Source organism: Microtus ochrogaster, chromosome 5 (genome assembly GCF_000317375.1).
Source record: "Microtus ochrogaster isolate Prairie Vole_2 chromosome 5, MicOch1.0, whole genome shotgun sequence".
NCBI classification, from domain to species: domain Eukaryota; kingdom Metazoa; phylum Chordata; class Mammalia; order Rodentia; family Cricetidae; genus Microtus; species Microtus ochrogaster.
This window is the reverse complement of record NC_022012.1, coordinates 67,838,959-67,854,569: the sequence shown is the minus strand read 5'-3', so window position 1 is coordinate 67,854,569 and position 15,611 is coordinate 67,838,959. Positions and strand designations below refer to the sequence as shown.

The 15,611-nt window shown below is 47.5% G+C and overlaps 1 protein-coding gene across 3 annotated transcripts in view; it reads right to left on the bottom strand.

The window, feature by feature from the left end:
- The window catches only part of Cgnl1 (cingulin like 1), a 155,522-nt gene that overhangs the window by 16,602 nt on the left and 123,309 nt on the right, over positions 1-15,611 (bottom strand). For 2 of the 3 annotated variants that reach the window (XM_005347655.3, XM_013346404.2), the window contains exons 11-14: positions 12,932-13,084; positions 11,944-12,114; positions 6,128-6,289; positions 2,038-2,127 (exon numbers count right to left, since the gene is read on the bottom strand). In XM_005347655.3, the coding sequence (XP_005347712.1) occupies positions 2,038-2,127; positions 6,128-6,289; positions 11,944-12,114; positions 12,932-13,084 (576 nt within the window). The remainder of the gene's footprint in view (positions 1-2,037; positions 2,128-6,127; positions 6,290-11,943; positions 12,115-12,931; positions 13,085-15,611) is intronic. The other variant, XM_013346405.2, reaches the window with a different exon arrangement.

The following is a 15,611-nucleotide window of genomic DNA, read 5'->3' as shown; positions in this document are numbered from 1 at the left end:
AGCTTACATGAAGGCAGGTGGAAGCCTTTCTGTTCAGTGCCTAAGAGCAGTTTGCTGGAAATCCAGGGTAAACACTGTTCAAGACTCAAGGTGACAGGTACCACTTTTCTGTCATTTAGTCGCCAGCCCTTGCTTGGGGTATCAGGATGTCAGAACTAACAAGGGAGAGGAGAGAGTTCAGCTTTTAAGTGTCTCTTGGCTGTGAGAATGGCAGGCAGCCACCAGCCCAGGGCCTGTCTATACCCAAAGCCCTCTAACATGGCCTTTATTTTAAAGACAGAAAACCAACCTTGCTTCAACCTCTACTTTGAGAAAAATGCTTGTTGGTGAGGCAAGGAGCATTCCTTTAAATGTCCCTCCCAAATCAGGAGACATGAAAGGCCAGAAGCGGTCAGAGAACTTAATCTATGGCTATCACTCAGCAGCTATGGTGGCACACACCTATAACCCCAGCACTGAGGCAGGAGGATAGAGAGTTTGAGGCTAGTCTGGGCTTCATAGCAAGACCCTATCACCGACAACCATGGAAGGAAGGAGAAGCACGCGTCTATCTTGGGGCTGCTGTTCTGTTTTTCATCAGTCTCTACATCAGTGTGAACCTGATTGTCATCAGTCTCTACATCAGTGTGAACCTGATTGTCACTCTTTCCGTCGACAGCAAACATGGGCCTTGCTCTCTCCCTTACAGAAACGGTAGAGGAGGACAAGAGGGCTAACAGTGGCAGGCTGGAGTGGGGAGCTTCAGAACCTTCTTCATAAATAGGTTCATCTTGCTTCTGTTTATATGTAAGACATGGTCTCATGTAGCCCAGGCTGGTCTAGAACTCAATAGTAGACAAGGATGGATGACCTTGAACTTCTGATCTTCCTGCCCCGCTTTCTTGGATACTGCCATGCATTACCAAGCCAGTTCATACAGTGCTGGGGGTTGAGCCCAGGGCTTGGGCCATGATGGGCAAGTACTCTACCAGCTGAACATCCCTCGCCTCGGCCTCATTTTCCTAGACTCAATGATCTGGGAATTTCCCAAAGTTCCACAGGAACAGGCCTGGGACCACCTACAGAGTGTCCTTCCCAGCAGACCCCAGGCTAGTGTGTCCTCATCTTCTTCCTGTCTGGACCTCAAGTTCTTGACTCAGTGGAAATTTTCCACACTGACCACTGAGGCGAGCAGTCACATCCCCATGACTATGTTCAGCAAGAGGCAAAGACCAAAGGCATTCTCGGACCAGATAGCTCACGGTCCGGGAGCAGCTGAGCAATGGAGGCACTGTGTTCTGGTTCAGCAAGCCTGTGGTTTGTTTTGGGGTGTGAATCGTGGAACTGGAAACTGGTTTTAACTGCCCGGATATTGACAAGGTGACACATTTCTCACCATTCCTCCCCCTGTGCTTACGGTCACAAGGAAGGCTGACAGAACAAACCCAAGGCACTCCTGTCATTAGCCACGCTCAGCGGGTTCTGGAATGCCCCGGGGTAATACAGATCCTTAGCCAAACTGCAGGAACACCTAACAGAAGAGCTGTGAGTTCCAGGAAGAACTTTGGGAAGCCAATGTCAAGGCTGAGGTTAGGGTTAGTCCCTCTCTAAACCTCTACTGCTTGGGCTTCTGAATGCTGCCCCACCATCACTGTGGCTTAGGGACCAGAACTAGCCTGGCTTAGAAGTGTCTGCACTGGACCACCCCATAGCCCTGAGTACCAGGCTTCCCAAGGATGCCGGCCCACATCCAGAGAGTACCTCAGCTTCAGCTCTGAGCCAGGGCTGCCAGCCCAGCGAGGCCAGCATTTCACCCTAAGCCTCCAGCCTAGTCACCCTGACAATGCTAAGCCCTGGGCCTGCTGTAGCTAATATAGCACTTTCTGCAATCACTGTAGAAAATCTCTGTTGTGTTACTAATTCCTTCCCTCCTTGGCTTGTTATGGTAAAGATTCCCGAATCTCCCATCGCGATCTCTGTGGCAAGAGTGTTTCCTCCTGGCTCTAACCAAATCCCCAGGTTCAGCCTCTCACATTCTCCCCGACAGCTCCCTCACACCTGCTCCCTGCTCCACGTGATCCTCTCAGACAGCAAATCAGCACTGGTTCTCTCTTCTTCCAGTTCCATCTCCAGCTGGGACACCTTGTCCTGAGAAAGGGGAACAAACGGGTTCTTCACTTACACAGGGTTAGGAGCAAGAGGGGAGCCCAAGGAAGGAAACCCCAAGGGCAAATGAGAGCTGATTATGTTAGGACTTGGGAACATAAGACATTTCTTTCTTTCCCCCTTTCCTTCCCTCTCTTCCTTCCTAAAGGATTCATTGCGATCAGTATGGCAAGAGCACTTCTCATGTATCCCAGGTTAGCCTTGAACTCCTGATCTTCCTGCAGCTACCTCCCAAGTGCTGGCACTACAAGAGTTCCTGTTTGTTGGATGCTAGAGATTGAACCCAGAGCTTTATTTACGCTATGCAAGTACTCTACCAGCTGAGCTACACTTCCACCTCCAGCCCTTATACATATAGTTCTTGTTCTGTCCAAAGCAAGTATTTTTTTGTTGTTGTTTTGTTTTCTTTTTTTGTTTTTTGGCTTTTTGATTTTTCAAGACAGGGTTTCTCTGTAGCTTTGGAGCTTTTCCTGAAGCTAACTCTTGTAGACCAGGCTGGCCTCTGCCTCCCGAGTGCTGGGATTAAAGGTGTGCACCACCATCGCCCGGCTCAAAGCAAGTATTTTAAAAACATGTATTTTGTTGCTTTTGTGATACAATTGGGCATGTAGAGCATCTATAAAAGGAGGAAAGGTATTACCCTAAGCCCCAGTGTTTTAATTATGTTGGTATGTATTAAATTAGTATCTTAAACAGGTCCTCTTAAAGTCAACATATAGTCTGAGAAGCCACCCCGGGACATTCCTGCAAATGCTTCATGCTCAAAAGGCTGAGAAGCCACCCTGGGACATTCCTGCAAATGCTTCATGCTCAAGAGGCTTGCTCCTGTGAGCGTGGACACACAATTCCCGCCTGCCTCTTCTCTACAGTCCCCATGAACTTGGCAGTGGACAGTCCCAAATCTACACGGGATTGCACAGGACAGTGGTGGTCTATCCTGGTAAATTCACCATCACAGAGGACTAACAATCTGTTCCTCTGGTCTCTCTTCGATATCCCTGGCAGCTAAGTGAAAAGCATTTCAAAGTAGTTTCATGGATGAAAGAAAGAGGCTCTCCACTCAGAGTGCTCCTACCCTGGTGGCTGGGAGACTGAGTTTGTGTTTCTTATCTCCAGTAGGTTTGCATAGGTCTGGGTAAACTTGGAGCCACAGATGCTTTTTTTATGTATATATATAATTTTTTTTGTTTTGTTTTTCAAGACAGGGTTTCTCTGTGGTTTTGGAGCCTGTCCTGGAACTAGCTCTTATAGACCATTTTATGTATATTTCTAAAAGATTTTTTCATTCTTGTTTATTTTATGTAGATCATGTATGTGTACCACATGCATGCAATGCCTGTGGAGGCCAGAAGAGGGTGTTAGTTTTCCTTGGACTAGAAATTACAGGTGGATTGTGAGCTGTCATGTGGGTCCTCTGGAAGAGCTGCCACCCACTCTTAACCACTGTGCCATTTCTCTAACCCCAACTGATGCTTTTTAAAAAACCAACACTTTGGAGTTTTCAAAGGCAGCACTTATATCTAAGTGTGAGCTATGCCACTGCCAGACTTGATTGACAACTGAGAATGGCTCTGTAAACAACAAAAACGAAATGCTCAGAACTTATGTGCACGATGAACTGTCAGTGAAGAAACAGCCTTGTTGGGGAGTGATCAAACCCTCCAGGGAGGACTTATTACAAAGCCAGAGACTAGAATTGAAACTCCACAGAGTCCACATGAAAATGAAGAGGACTGACTCAACAAAGCTGTCCTCTGTCCCCAACACTCATACAGTGGCATGCGCTGGCGTGCACACACACACAATAATAAATAAAATAAGATAATGTCAAAACCTATAAAGAAACCTAAAAGCTCTCTCCTGGGAGCAGAAACTAACTCAGGACCTGGCTGGCCCTGCCTGAAGTTACCTATCCATCCAGGTCACTCAGAAATCACAAAATATCCATGGAGCTTCAGCCACCTAGGACTGAAATGTAAAAAGTTCATTGTCGGTGAGCTCTTGAGACCTGAGAACTGGTTAAGTTTCAGTGAAGGAATGGGGAAGGCATGTAGCATAGCAACATGGCCCTGGCCTCTTAGAGCAACTCCCCTCAGGCGCCTTTCATGGTGGTAGGACCTCCAGAAGCCATCACTGCGGAACAAGTGGAGAAATACCCTCAGTGGTGTTTAGCTGCACTGCTGCTTCGGGACCTGAGGTGACCCAGAGGACATGCCTTGTTAGTCAGAACATTCTGGACTCAAAGGAGATGATCCAACCACCAATCTGATTTCAGCTAAGATCACTTATGTTTAAGAGATCTATGTTTTATTTTTAGTTCGGTGTCTGTGCATGTGAGTGCAGGTGCCAGGAGAGGCCAGCAGAGGGCACCTATTGGATTTCATGGAGTTGGAGTGGCAGGAAGCAGTGAACCATTCAACATCAGTGCTGGGAATTGAACCTGGGCCTTCTGCAAGAGTGGTGTGTGCACTAAACTGCTGAGCCATCTCTCCAGAGCCCTAAAGTCACTTCTTAAGTTCTTTTTTCTTGCTTCCAGTCCATATTGTCCAGACATATAACATATGAGGTCTAAGCCAGAGCTCAGTATACCAAAGCTCCTTGTTCACTACTTGATACCATAGGTAAGTGGACTGCAGAGGTCAGTGTCAGGTGTCTTCCTCAATCACTATCTTATTTTTTGGAGACAGAGGTCTCTTATTGGCCTGGGGCTCACCAAGTAGGGTAGATTTACTGGCCAACCCCCGGGATCCTCCTGTCTGTCTGCCTGGCCCTGGGATGTACCCTGACATGATGAGCTTTTGACATGTATGCTAGGAATCTGAACAGAGGTCCTCTGCTTATATGGCATACACTTCACCAACGGAGCTGTCTCCGTAGCCCAGCCAGCTGCTTTTAACCCTAGAGCAATCCATTTCTAGTTAACTAGGTGGACCTTGGCTTATCTGAAAGTGACCCCCTAAAGAGATCAGAAAGAAAATATTAGAAAAATACAGCAGCCCCATAAACAAAACAGTAAAAGCCCCATCAGGCTACTCTAGTCTCTGAGCGAGGCCCATCTAATAAAATCTCCAAGGGTTCAAACTTCACTTCCTAAATAAAAACTGTGAAGCGCCCTGGAGCTCTGAAAAAGCGATTTCTGTTTATTTGCAAAGCTGAATGAGGAATTCATTGATTTTGAGCCTAAGCCAACTCTCACTGGCCTTGAGCGCCATGCCTGTCTTTTATCAAAACCCTCACAATGTTAATGTCGCCCCCAAAGTCTGAGGCTTATTTTTCAGTCTCTCTCTTATTCTCTAAATTCTGCTTGTAGTGGGGGGCACACATCTGTTTCTGGTTTAGGGTCAATTCTTCTCTTACAAATTATTCCTTTTTAGCAATCCAGGTTCTTCCCATCATCTCAGAGGACCATGGACACTGAGGTTCTGGTATTTTATTTATATGGTTTTGCCTTTTTTCCTCAAGGATTATGTATTAGGCTTATGAATACTCACCCCCAGCTGGTGTCTGCTCTGAGAAGTCTCAGAAAGAGCAATGAATTGGACCATAGTTTGCTGATAGCTCTGGCAATGATACATAGGCACACAGAGGAAGATGGGCCAGGAATAAGAAAGGACTGTGTGGTTTGGGGTGGGTGGTTTGGAATCTAAGGTACAGTGTGGATCCTGACTGGCCAATCAGCAGTCTTGTAGCTTCCTGTAGGGGCATCATTGCTGAAGGGACGCAGCGCTAATAGCTAAGTGCCATCTTTGGGGAGTGACTTATATCTTCTTCAAAGCAATGAGGCCAGTAGACTAAATTACACCCTTCACTCCTTCCAGCTCTGACACACAACAAGATGATAAACCACCTCCCCGCAACAGAAAAGATCTTAAAACGTCAAGCTAGAAAGAGTAAAAAAACCCAAGACATCCCACATCGGAAACATTCCCTGGTGGCCCAGACATGTTCTCCACAGCCTGGCTCCTGCCTTGTACCCACACACCTCCATCTGCTTGATGAGCCGGCTGCGGTCATCCTTGAGGTGACTCTTGGCCTCCAGTTCGTACTCCAGATCCTTCAGCGACTGCTCCAGAAGCTTCCGTTTTGTGAGCGCTTCATCCTCAGCCCTCTGGTAGTCCCGCAACTCTTCCTCCTTGAGGCGCAACTGGAAGGAGAGGGTGTTGGGACATTCCGTGGGTGTGGAAGTGGCAGCGATTGAACCACAGTTTGCTGGTAACTCTGCCCATGACAAATAACACGCCTGCATACATGTCTGCATACCATGTGGATGCCCTGCTCGAGACCAGGAAACAGAGTGCACAGGCCCACCCCGAAGCAAAGAGGAGCAAATTCCACCTCTCTCCAGGCTTCAGTTTTCCATTTTATAAAATAAACAGTAATTGTTGTAAACAGTAAATTATTAAGTTATAAAGTCAACTGATTATATGTTGACTATCTCAATTACACAGAACACATAAAAAGTCAGTATGAACAAGCATTGGGATGTTTTGTATTAGGTATTAACACGTTTGTATGGATGTATGTGCCATTAGGTGCATTGAAGGTCATGGTCAAAAGCACTTATTTGAAAGTCGCTGAAGTAGCTAAGTGTTCTTGTATTGGAATTGTCTCAAGGGAGGTTTAAAGGTTTAAAATAAAAACTAAATTAATGGTCTCTAAGCAACCAGCAGGCATAAAATCCGAGAACATAATCACACTCATTAGGCAACAGTCATTGCTGTGTAGAAAATGATCGGTGATCACTGCAGTGCTCCTTTCATCCACAAGGTGGCGCTCATCTAATAGTTTTGAGGAATGGACAACAGTTTGAGTCTTAAGCGCCAGCACCTCGGTGGCAGAGGGGGATGCCTCAAACTCCCCACTCCGGTGGGCTGACTCAATGAGGCTCGACTCTGACTCTTTGGTTGCCAATATCAAACCCTCCTGGAGATTGGAGAATCCACAGTGCTGAGCATAGAACATCACCAAGGTTTATTCCTTCAGCGAGTTCACAGAAAATCCACAAAACACCATGCTAATGTAGGAAGACCTGGGGAGGTTGGACGCATTGTATTCTGTTGGAGGCTGACAGAACACCAGCCATTTCCAGCATAGGTCGACTTGGAAAAAGACAACCGCTGGACACAGGCCCTAGGCTGGCTTGGGTGGTGATGGTGAGCGAGACTGAGCGACATCACAGGAACCGTCATCCAGAGAGAATGGAATGGGCGCTCTGTGTGCGGAGGTTTGAAACATGGCCGAGGAGCACTAAACCTCTCCAGGGCTCAATGTCCTCATCACAACATAGGGATAATATCATTTGAGACCCGGATGATAACCCAAAAATAACAATCAGAAAGAATGCCAATCAAATATACAGCCCAGATTTCCTTCTTGGCATCCTCTGCCATGCCTCTCCTGATACTTAGCATGCCCCTCCCCCTCCTTCCACTAGTAGGGTCTGTCTCCTACCGCAGTAGGGCCCTCCAGGGAGTGGGACAGGCAAGAAGAGAGAACTGCTAACCCAGGCTGAGCATACCTCAACACACACACACACACCCCAGTTCAAAAGCCCAAAGTGCAAGGTCGGAGAGACAGCTCAGTGGTTAAGAGTACTGGCTACTCTTCCATGGGAGTTGGCTCTCAGAACCCACGTGGCAGCCCACAGCCATCTGTAACTCCAGTTCCATGGGGATCTGATACCTTCTCCTGATACCCCTGGGCACCAGGCACACATGTGTATACCTATATACATGCAGGCTAAATAATTATAGACATAAATCACAAAAAAAGCCAAATATCAAATACTCCAGATCCAAAACTAAAAGACATTTTTGATTGTGGAATTTTTTTTTTTGAATTGGAAATGACAAGAAAAATCTACACAAATATTCCAAAAATCTCTGAAAGCAGATACACTTCTAGTACCAAGTCTTTCAGATAAGGAACACTCGCTCCACTGAGCGTTTGAAAGCAACTTGCCCTGAACTGAAAGTAAGCAAGGCAACCCTAAATGGGACATCTGCATCCCCCACTCCCAGGTTTAGGGACCTCACAGAAGAGGAGACAGAAAAAATGGAGGAGCCAGAGGAAGGGGTGGAGTGCTGGGGAACATTGTCACAAGCATGACGTGGTCACTGCACTCAGCAGCTGGGATTAACCTGCACAAGACAGACCCACTAACATTCCATCAGAGAGCTGGGGGGTGGGGGCTCACACAAGCCCCACCTCTCCATGGCTGCCGGGGTGCTGGGGGGAGGGACACCTTCAGTGGTGGAGCCACTGTGAAGTTGCCCATGTGCCTGTAAACTACTTCTCACCATGTTCCTAAAAGCGACCCTAAACTGTCAGGGACACACAGACGTGAACATAGAGGGAGGGCCAGGTGAGAAGAGCAGGGGAGCAGCAGGACGGAGGAGACAAAGGGTTGAGGGTGACTCAGATCAGGAGACCCATTGCCGTATAGAATAGTATCTGCCAATGGGGATGAAGGGAAGCAAGTAACTTTTGGACCTGTCAGTGCTACCTTTAAGCAGTTAGGCAGGCCTTAGAAGATGAAGTAAAGATGGTGAACTTTAGGCCTTACTTCCTAAAGACCACCCTCATCAGAACCTCAGTGTCTCACGTCGCAGGCAGAACGGTAGCCAGCACACTGCTCTCGGGCAAAGGCAGCCAGTACCCAGCTCTGTGCAAACCCATAGCCATACTCAACTAAAGAGTCACTCGGGGAGAGGAGCAGTGAGCAGAGATAAACGAGCCATTCAAGGGTCCAGAGGGATCTTGACTTCCTAATTCACTTCTGCTTTACAGGTTCTGACTTCAGTATCAGAGGGGTGGCATCTGCCTCCTTTTCCTTCAGAGAGATGAGAAATCTCTGTCTGCCATTCAAATACAAAACTATCTTTAAGGGCCACACCAACAGAAAACTCAAGAAAGCCATCTCTGCTTTCAAACAGCACACACTTTCTAAAAAGGAAAAGGAAGGGGCTGGAGAGATGGCTCAGTGGTTAGGAGCACTGGCTGCTCTTCCAGAGGTCCAGAATTCCCAGTAACCACATGGTGGCTCACAACCATCTATAATGGGTCTGATGCCTTTTCCTGGCATGCGGATAGAGCACTCACACACATTTTTTAAAAAACAGAAATAAAGCCGGGCGGTGGTGGCGCACGCCTTTAATCCCAGCACTCGGGAGGCAGAGGCAGGCGGATCTCTGTGAGTTCGAGACCAGCCTGGTCTACAGAGCTAGTTCCAGGACAGGCAAAACCACAGAGAAACCCTGTCTCAAAAAACCAAAAAAAAAAAAATACACACATATATATGCTTTTTAAAAAAATATATGTATATATATGTGTCTATGTGCATGTACACAAGCATGCAGGTGTCTAAGTTGACCAGCAGAGGGCACTGATCTCTGGGACCCAGACTGATAGGATAGGTGGTTGTGAGCCTCCTTACATGGGTGCTGAGAAGGAAACTCCAGTCCTTTGCAAGAGTAGCAAGTACTCTTAACTGCTAAACCATCTCCCCAGTCCCAGTGTGCTCTCTCTTTCTTTTAAATAAAGAGGCCTGGTCTCCATCTGGCCTTACCTAATCTCTGTGGTCTTCTGCTTCTTTATCTGTCTCAAGAATCTTCATGTTTCCTTCCCCCCCAAAGTGTCTAGCCTGACAACCTTTACACAAATAGCCGTGTGGATCCCTGTGCAGGGTCACAGTGACACTGTGGTCTTTTGAAGTTAAAACAGACCAGGTTATTTGCTGTGTTCTGGCAAATGTTGACCCCAGCACCCAACTGCTATAAAAATGAAAATATGTTTTTTTTTTTTCATAGCAAAGGGTACTGTGATGTCAGTGTGCCCGTTCCAGCTTTCTCGGAGTCCTGTATCTTGTAACCCAAGGCAGAGGGAACCTGCTATCAGGATCCTTTCAAGGTGTCTGAAATATGTCATAAATATCCATTGTTCTTCAATGGGTTCAGTACTGACTCAGGGCAAACCTTCCTTTGATCATCAAAGAAATTAAAAGCTTTTTTGACTTGTTCTGTTTTAAAGAAAACTTGTTTTCCTGTGGAATCTGCGGGCTCCTCACACTGTGTGTGTGCAGGGGGAAGCCTTGCGAAAGAGAGAAGCATGTATCGAATGTCCGGGATCTCGGGGCCTTCACTATATCACTTCATGCATTATCTCCATCATCATTAAGCCACTAATGTAGAAAGAGATGCTGAGAAAACCGAGACAGCTTGTTCAGGGCCATTCAGTCGGCACAGCCAGAATCACAGCCAGGTGTGATGGCTCACACCTGTAATCCTAGCACACAGGAACATGGGGCAGGAGATCTGCCATGAAAGACAGACAGACACACAGAAAGAAACGGGCAAGCCTCCAGCTTACTGTGAAAATAAGAACACCCAACCCTTCCCCATTAATTTTCCTCTCCCCAGGTCAAGAATGCAAGATTTGCATTTCTTGGCATCATCATCATCATCATCATCATCATCATCATCATCATCATCATCATCATCATCATCATTATCCAGCCATGGCCATCCTAGAACTTGCTTTGAAGACCAGGTTGGCCCCAAACTTAGAGATCCACCTGCCTCTGCCTCCCAAGTGCTGAGATTAAAGGTGTGCGCCACCACCACCCAGTTTGTTCTAGTCTTATTCTTTTTTTTCCCCCCCAAGATAAGGTTTCTCTGTGTAGCCACGGCTGTCCTGGAACTCACTCTGCAGACCAGGCTGTTCTCGAACTTACAGAGATCCACTTGCCTCTGCCTCTCTAATGCTGAGATGAAAGGCGTGCACCACCACTGCCCACCCTATTATTTTTAGGTATAAAACCAAAAATGTTTTTAGGGCAGCCAAGATGGCTCACAGGTAGGTGCTTGAGGCACAGGCCTGACAATCAGAGTTTGATCCCCGAACCCTGTAAAGATAGAAGGAGGGAACCCATTCCACAAAGTTGTCCCCTGAGCTCTGGCACTCAACCTTCACATACACATCATACACCACAATGATAAATAATAAATGACAGATGATGAACAAAATAGTATGCTTTAGTTATCTCAGCATTCACGGATTCCTAAGACGTGGAGACTGAACCAAGTCTAGGCAAGCACTCTACCGCTGAGCCACATGCCTGGTCCCTAAGAACATCTGTTAGTCTATTTTGCTGTGGCTATCAAGTTCTTATCTACCTGACCACCCCAATAAAAGTCAAAAAATGATTAGTAAGAGCACTTGTTGCTCAATAATGATGGCCAGAGTTTGATCCTAGCGCCTACACCTAATGTCAGGTAGCTCACAACACAGGCAGCTCCAGCTCCAAAAGTTCCAGCGCTCTCTTCTGGCCTCCATGGGTACTCGTACATACATGTATGCAAACACGCAGACACATACACATGGAAAAACACATTCACACATAAATAATTAAATCTTTTTAGAAAATGATTGTTAAAAGAATCTAGTCATCCCCTGCCATCTTGTTCTAGGAATAAAGGAAGAACCGGAGGTGGATGACATGCTTGGACACAGATGGAGACAACATTCTTGCTCCATAAAAGGTGGCTCACCTTTTCAGGCAGAAAACTTTGGATGGAAGTTTTGGCCAGAACGTGGCCCAATTAAAGGTGTGTCTGTTTCGCTTCTGAGCCGATGGGAGTTTTGAGTCTTAGATGCCACCTGCTTGTAATTGCTAGCTAGTGGAGAATAAAGCAAGCCCCAAAGCTGCCCTAAGAATATCTCCCTCCCGCCCAGCCCCAGCAACAGAAGCCTCACATTCTCAATAAGAGATAAAGGAGAAGATTACCCGGCAGGCATTACCTCATCTTGCATTTTCACAGCTGCCAATCTGGCCTTTTCCACCTCCAGGCTTTTCTCCTTCAGTTGAGTCTGCATTTCCGCAAGCTCCCGGCGGTTCTTCTCCTTATACTCACCAAGCTGCCTCTGCAGCTCCAAAGAGGATGTGCGTGAGGCCTCCGCGATGTCTGCCATCTGGAGGATATGGGGTGGCCTGAACAGGTCCTGCCATGCTGGAGCCCCTCCAACAAGGAGAGTATCTCCTCTGCTCCCCACCTTTGACGCTTCCTCTAAGGCCACCAAGCGCCAGACCCTGGGCTGCCTGGGTCTGGCTAACCCTGCCATGGTGACAGGACACACAGTCCTGAGGTCACGGCTTTGCCTTCCACCAACCAGTATGACTGAGCCACATCCCTAACCACTAAAGGCCTTGGCACTGTCCTTTTGGGAAACACTGAAATCATATCTACCTTCCAGAGTTTAGACAAAACCCAGGCATAGAATTCTAGTCAGAGCTAAACAAGTCACTAGCAAAATGCCTTGCATCAGTAGGTGTCAGAAAACGGCAGCCTCCTAGGTGCACTCCTAGACGGAAGGGAGCTGGCAGGCTCGTGCCTCTCCCTGTGTTTTGGGGCAGAGGTGAGCTGAGGGTTTTAGAAACTACCTTTGGTGTTCCTGGATATGTCAGAGATAAATATGCAGACTCTGCCCAGAGGCCTCAACCGCAGTTCAGTGAACACTGGTTAAGTGTGTCCACACCAGGCCATCTGTTTATTGTTACCAAGTGACCAGGTACCCAGAGCCCTGAGGCTTTCAGCCTTTATTTTTTTTTTTAGACAAGTTTCTCGGCATCTGGAATTTTCAACAAGTCCAAAGAATGGCTGCAGGGGTTCCACAATGCCCAGGTGCATCTGTACTTGGGGGAACTGAGGGTTTCCAGAGCCTTCCAGGGAGAAAGTGCTTGGAATCTCCTGGGCCGGCTTGACCCTTGCTCTACCTCAGGGCCCCTCACCTCCTTCTGCAGCTTCTCGATGGTCTTGTCCAGATGCCATCGCTCGCTCTCCATCTCGTTCTTCAGCTTCCTCAGCTGCTCCTTCTGCTCGGTCTCTTCCTGGAGTTTCTCTAACAGCTCCTTCTGCTCCTGGGTGGTCTGGGTCAGCTCTCTCTGGAGACAGTAGGGAAAATACAATGCTGTCACCTGCCTTCCTGGAGACCTCTCCCACGGGTGGCAAGGGGGGACTTCACAGTCACACCCCAAAAGCAATGAAACCTGCTAGCTCTGTGTAAAGGGGAAAGAATCAAGGAAATCTGGAACCAAAAACAAAAAGGTGAGAGAGAGGGTGAGAGAGAGGGTGAGAGAGAGAGAGAGACAGAGAGAGACAGAGAGAGACAGAGACACAGAAACGGAGAGACCCTCCACAGGAACAGAGCTGGAAGAATGCCATACGGGAATACATCAGCAGCCACCATGGCTGGTGGGGTTCAGGTTAGACCCTTATAGCTGAACGTTTGCTCTCAAAACAGGGCAATGATACCATAAGACCAACCTAAACCAACTCAACAAGCACTCTACCAGCTGAGCTCAGTCTCCAGCCTAGTACAGGAAGACTTCGAGACAGGGTTTTTCTGTGTAGTCTTGGAACTCTGCTTGTAGACCAAACTGGCCTCAAACTCACAGACATCCGCCTGCCTCTGACTCCTGAGGGCTGGGATTAAAGGTGTACACCACCACCACCTCAGGGTAATATCACATCTTTGAGATCACTTTCCTTAGAGTTTCTCCACAGGACAGAATCAGCCTCACTGGGTGGTGACAACTCCTTCCATCTGCCTTCTTCTCCCCCTCCTCCCCCGTCTCCTCCCCAGACCAGAAAATAAACTCCAAACAGAAACCCAACTGCCCTGTGCCCTCTCTCTCTCTCTCTCTCTCTCTCTCTCTCTCTCTCTCTCTCTCTCTCTCTCTCTCTCTCGCTTTCTTAGTGAATTCCCTTTCAACACCCCATCATGGGTCAGGGAGGAGGCTCACTAGGCCCCACCCTCCTTGAGGAACTAAAGGCAGTTAACGGTTGCCGGCCTGGGAGGGAATTATTTTCCCCAGTGGTGTAGTTGTCTGTAAGTTGCCCACGCTTAGTGAATAACCCCTCTCCCATCCTTACGCAAACAATGTTAATTAAACTCAGGTTGAGGGAGACATGACAGTAAGCAGGGGTCACCAGGCATGGGAGGGAAGCATAAGAAAGTGAGAGACAGAGACTATGATCACGGTCCACTGTACATAGGTGTGAAACTGTCAGAGAAAAGTGTGTTAAATTCAACCAAATGTATTTTCAGTGACAATATGATAGAATAATGTAATTGAAGCTATTAATAAAAAAAACTATGAATTTATGGGGACCAGCAAATACAATGGGTCCCTGTAAAAGCCTTCAGCAGTCAGCTCAGCTCCACCTCTGGAGCCCCCATGACCTCACTCCTTCTCTTGGATTCCGATCCAGAGTCTCTGAGTTAAGCCGGGCGGTGGTGGCGCACGCCTTTAATCCCAGCACTGGGGAGGCAGAGGCAGGCGGATCTCTGTGAGTTCAAGACCAGCCTGGTCTACAAGAGCTACTTCCAGGACAGGAACCAAAAAAACTACTGGAGAAACCATCTCGAAAAATAAAATAAATAAATAAATAAATAAATAAATAAATAAATAAATAAATAAATAAAGCAGAATCTCTGGGTCAGGGGACATGCCGATTCCTGCATCACAGCCTCCCATGGCTCACACACTATGCAATGACCTCACCCCTTCCCTTGGATCCCAATCCAGAGTCTCTGGGTCAGCGGACATGCCGATTCCCGCGTCACAGCCTCCCATGGCTATACCTCACTCTACACCAAGGCCCTTCTTCCTTGCCAGGGAAGCACCTCAGCGTCACCCACTCTGGGTCTGGACCCCAGCGGCCCACCCAGCATACACGGACTTCTCAGACCGTCATTGCTGCTGCTTATTCTGGTATCTTTATCTCGTGTGTGCTAGACACACAAATAGTCAAGTCCACACAAGAATAGATTTTCTGTCTGTGACACTTACTACAATTAACACCTGAAAATGCCATAAGATATCTCATACCTTGGGGGCCTGTAACCCTTGTGGTGAAGGGGTAGAGACCAGGAGGATCTGGGAGGAGGGGAGGCTCACTGGCCAGCAGCTTAAGCTGAAAGGGGAGCTACAGGATCAATGAGAGACACTGTCTCAAATGAGATGGAGAGCAATAGAGGAAGACATCCCAATATCAACGCCTGGCTTCCACAGATGCCTTCGGGGTCCTGTATGCATGTGTGCATGCACACACTCAGTGGTCCCAAGCATGCTTCTTTGGGGGTGAAGCTGAGACACATTTTTGCAGCAGTGACTCAGAAAATTTTTCTCTCAATACCTGCCCCCCCCCCACCCATATGTGTGCGTGCACGCATATGTGTGTTTTCTTTTTGCTGGGCATCAAATCCAGGGCTCTGTGAATGATAAGCAAGTTTCCACACCACTGAGCTACATCCCCAGATTCTAGAACATATTCCTTAGGTAAGCGAGGAGGCAGAACATTATTCTAAGCGCCATTTCTAAATTGTGGGACATTTTAAGATGATCCGGAATAACCCTCACATTCAAGCTTATGGATTTCAATCTGTTCCCCAAACTGTGATTCCAG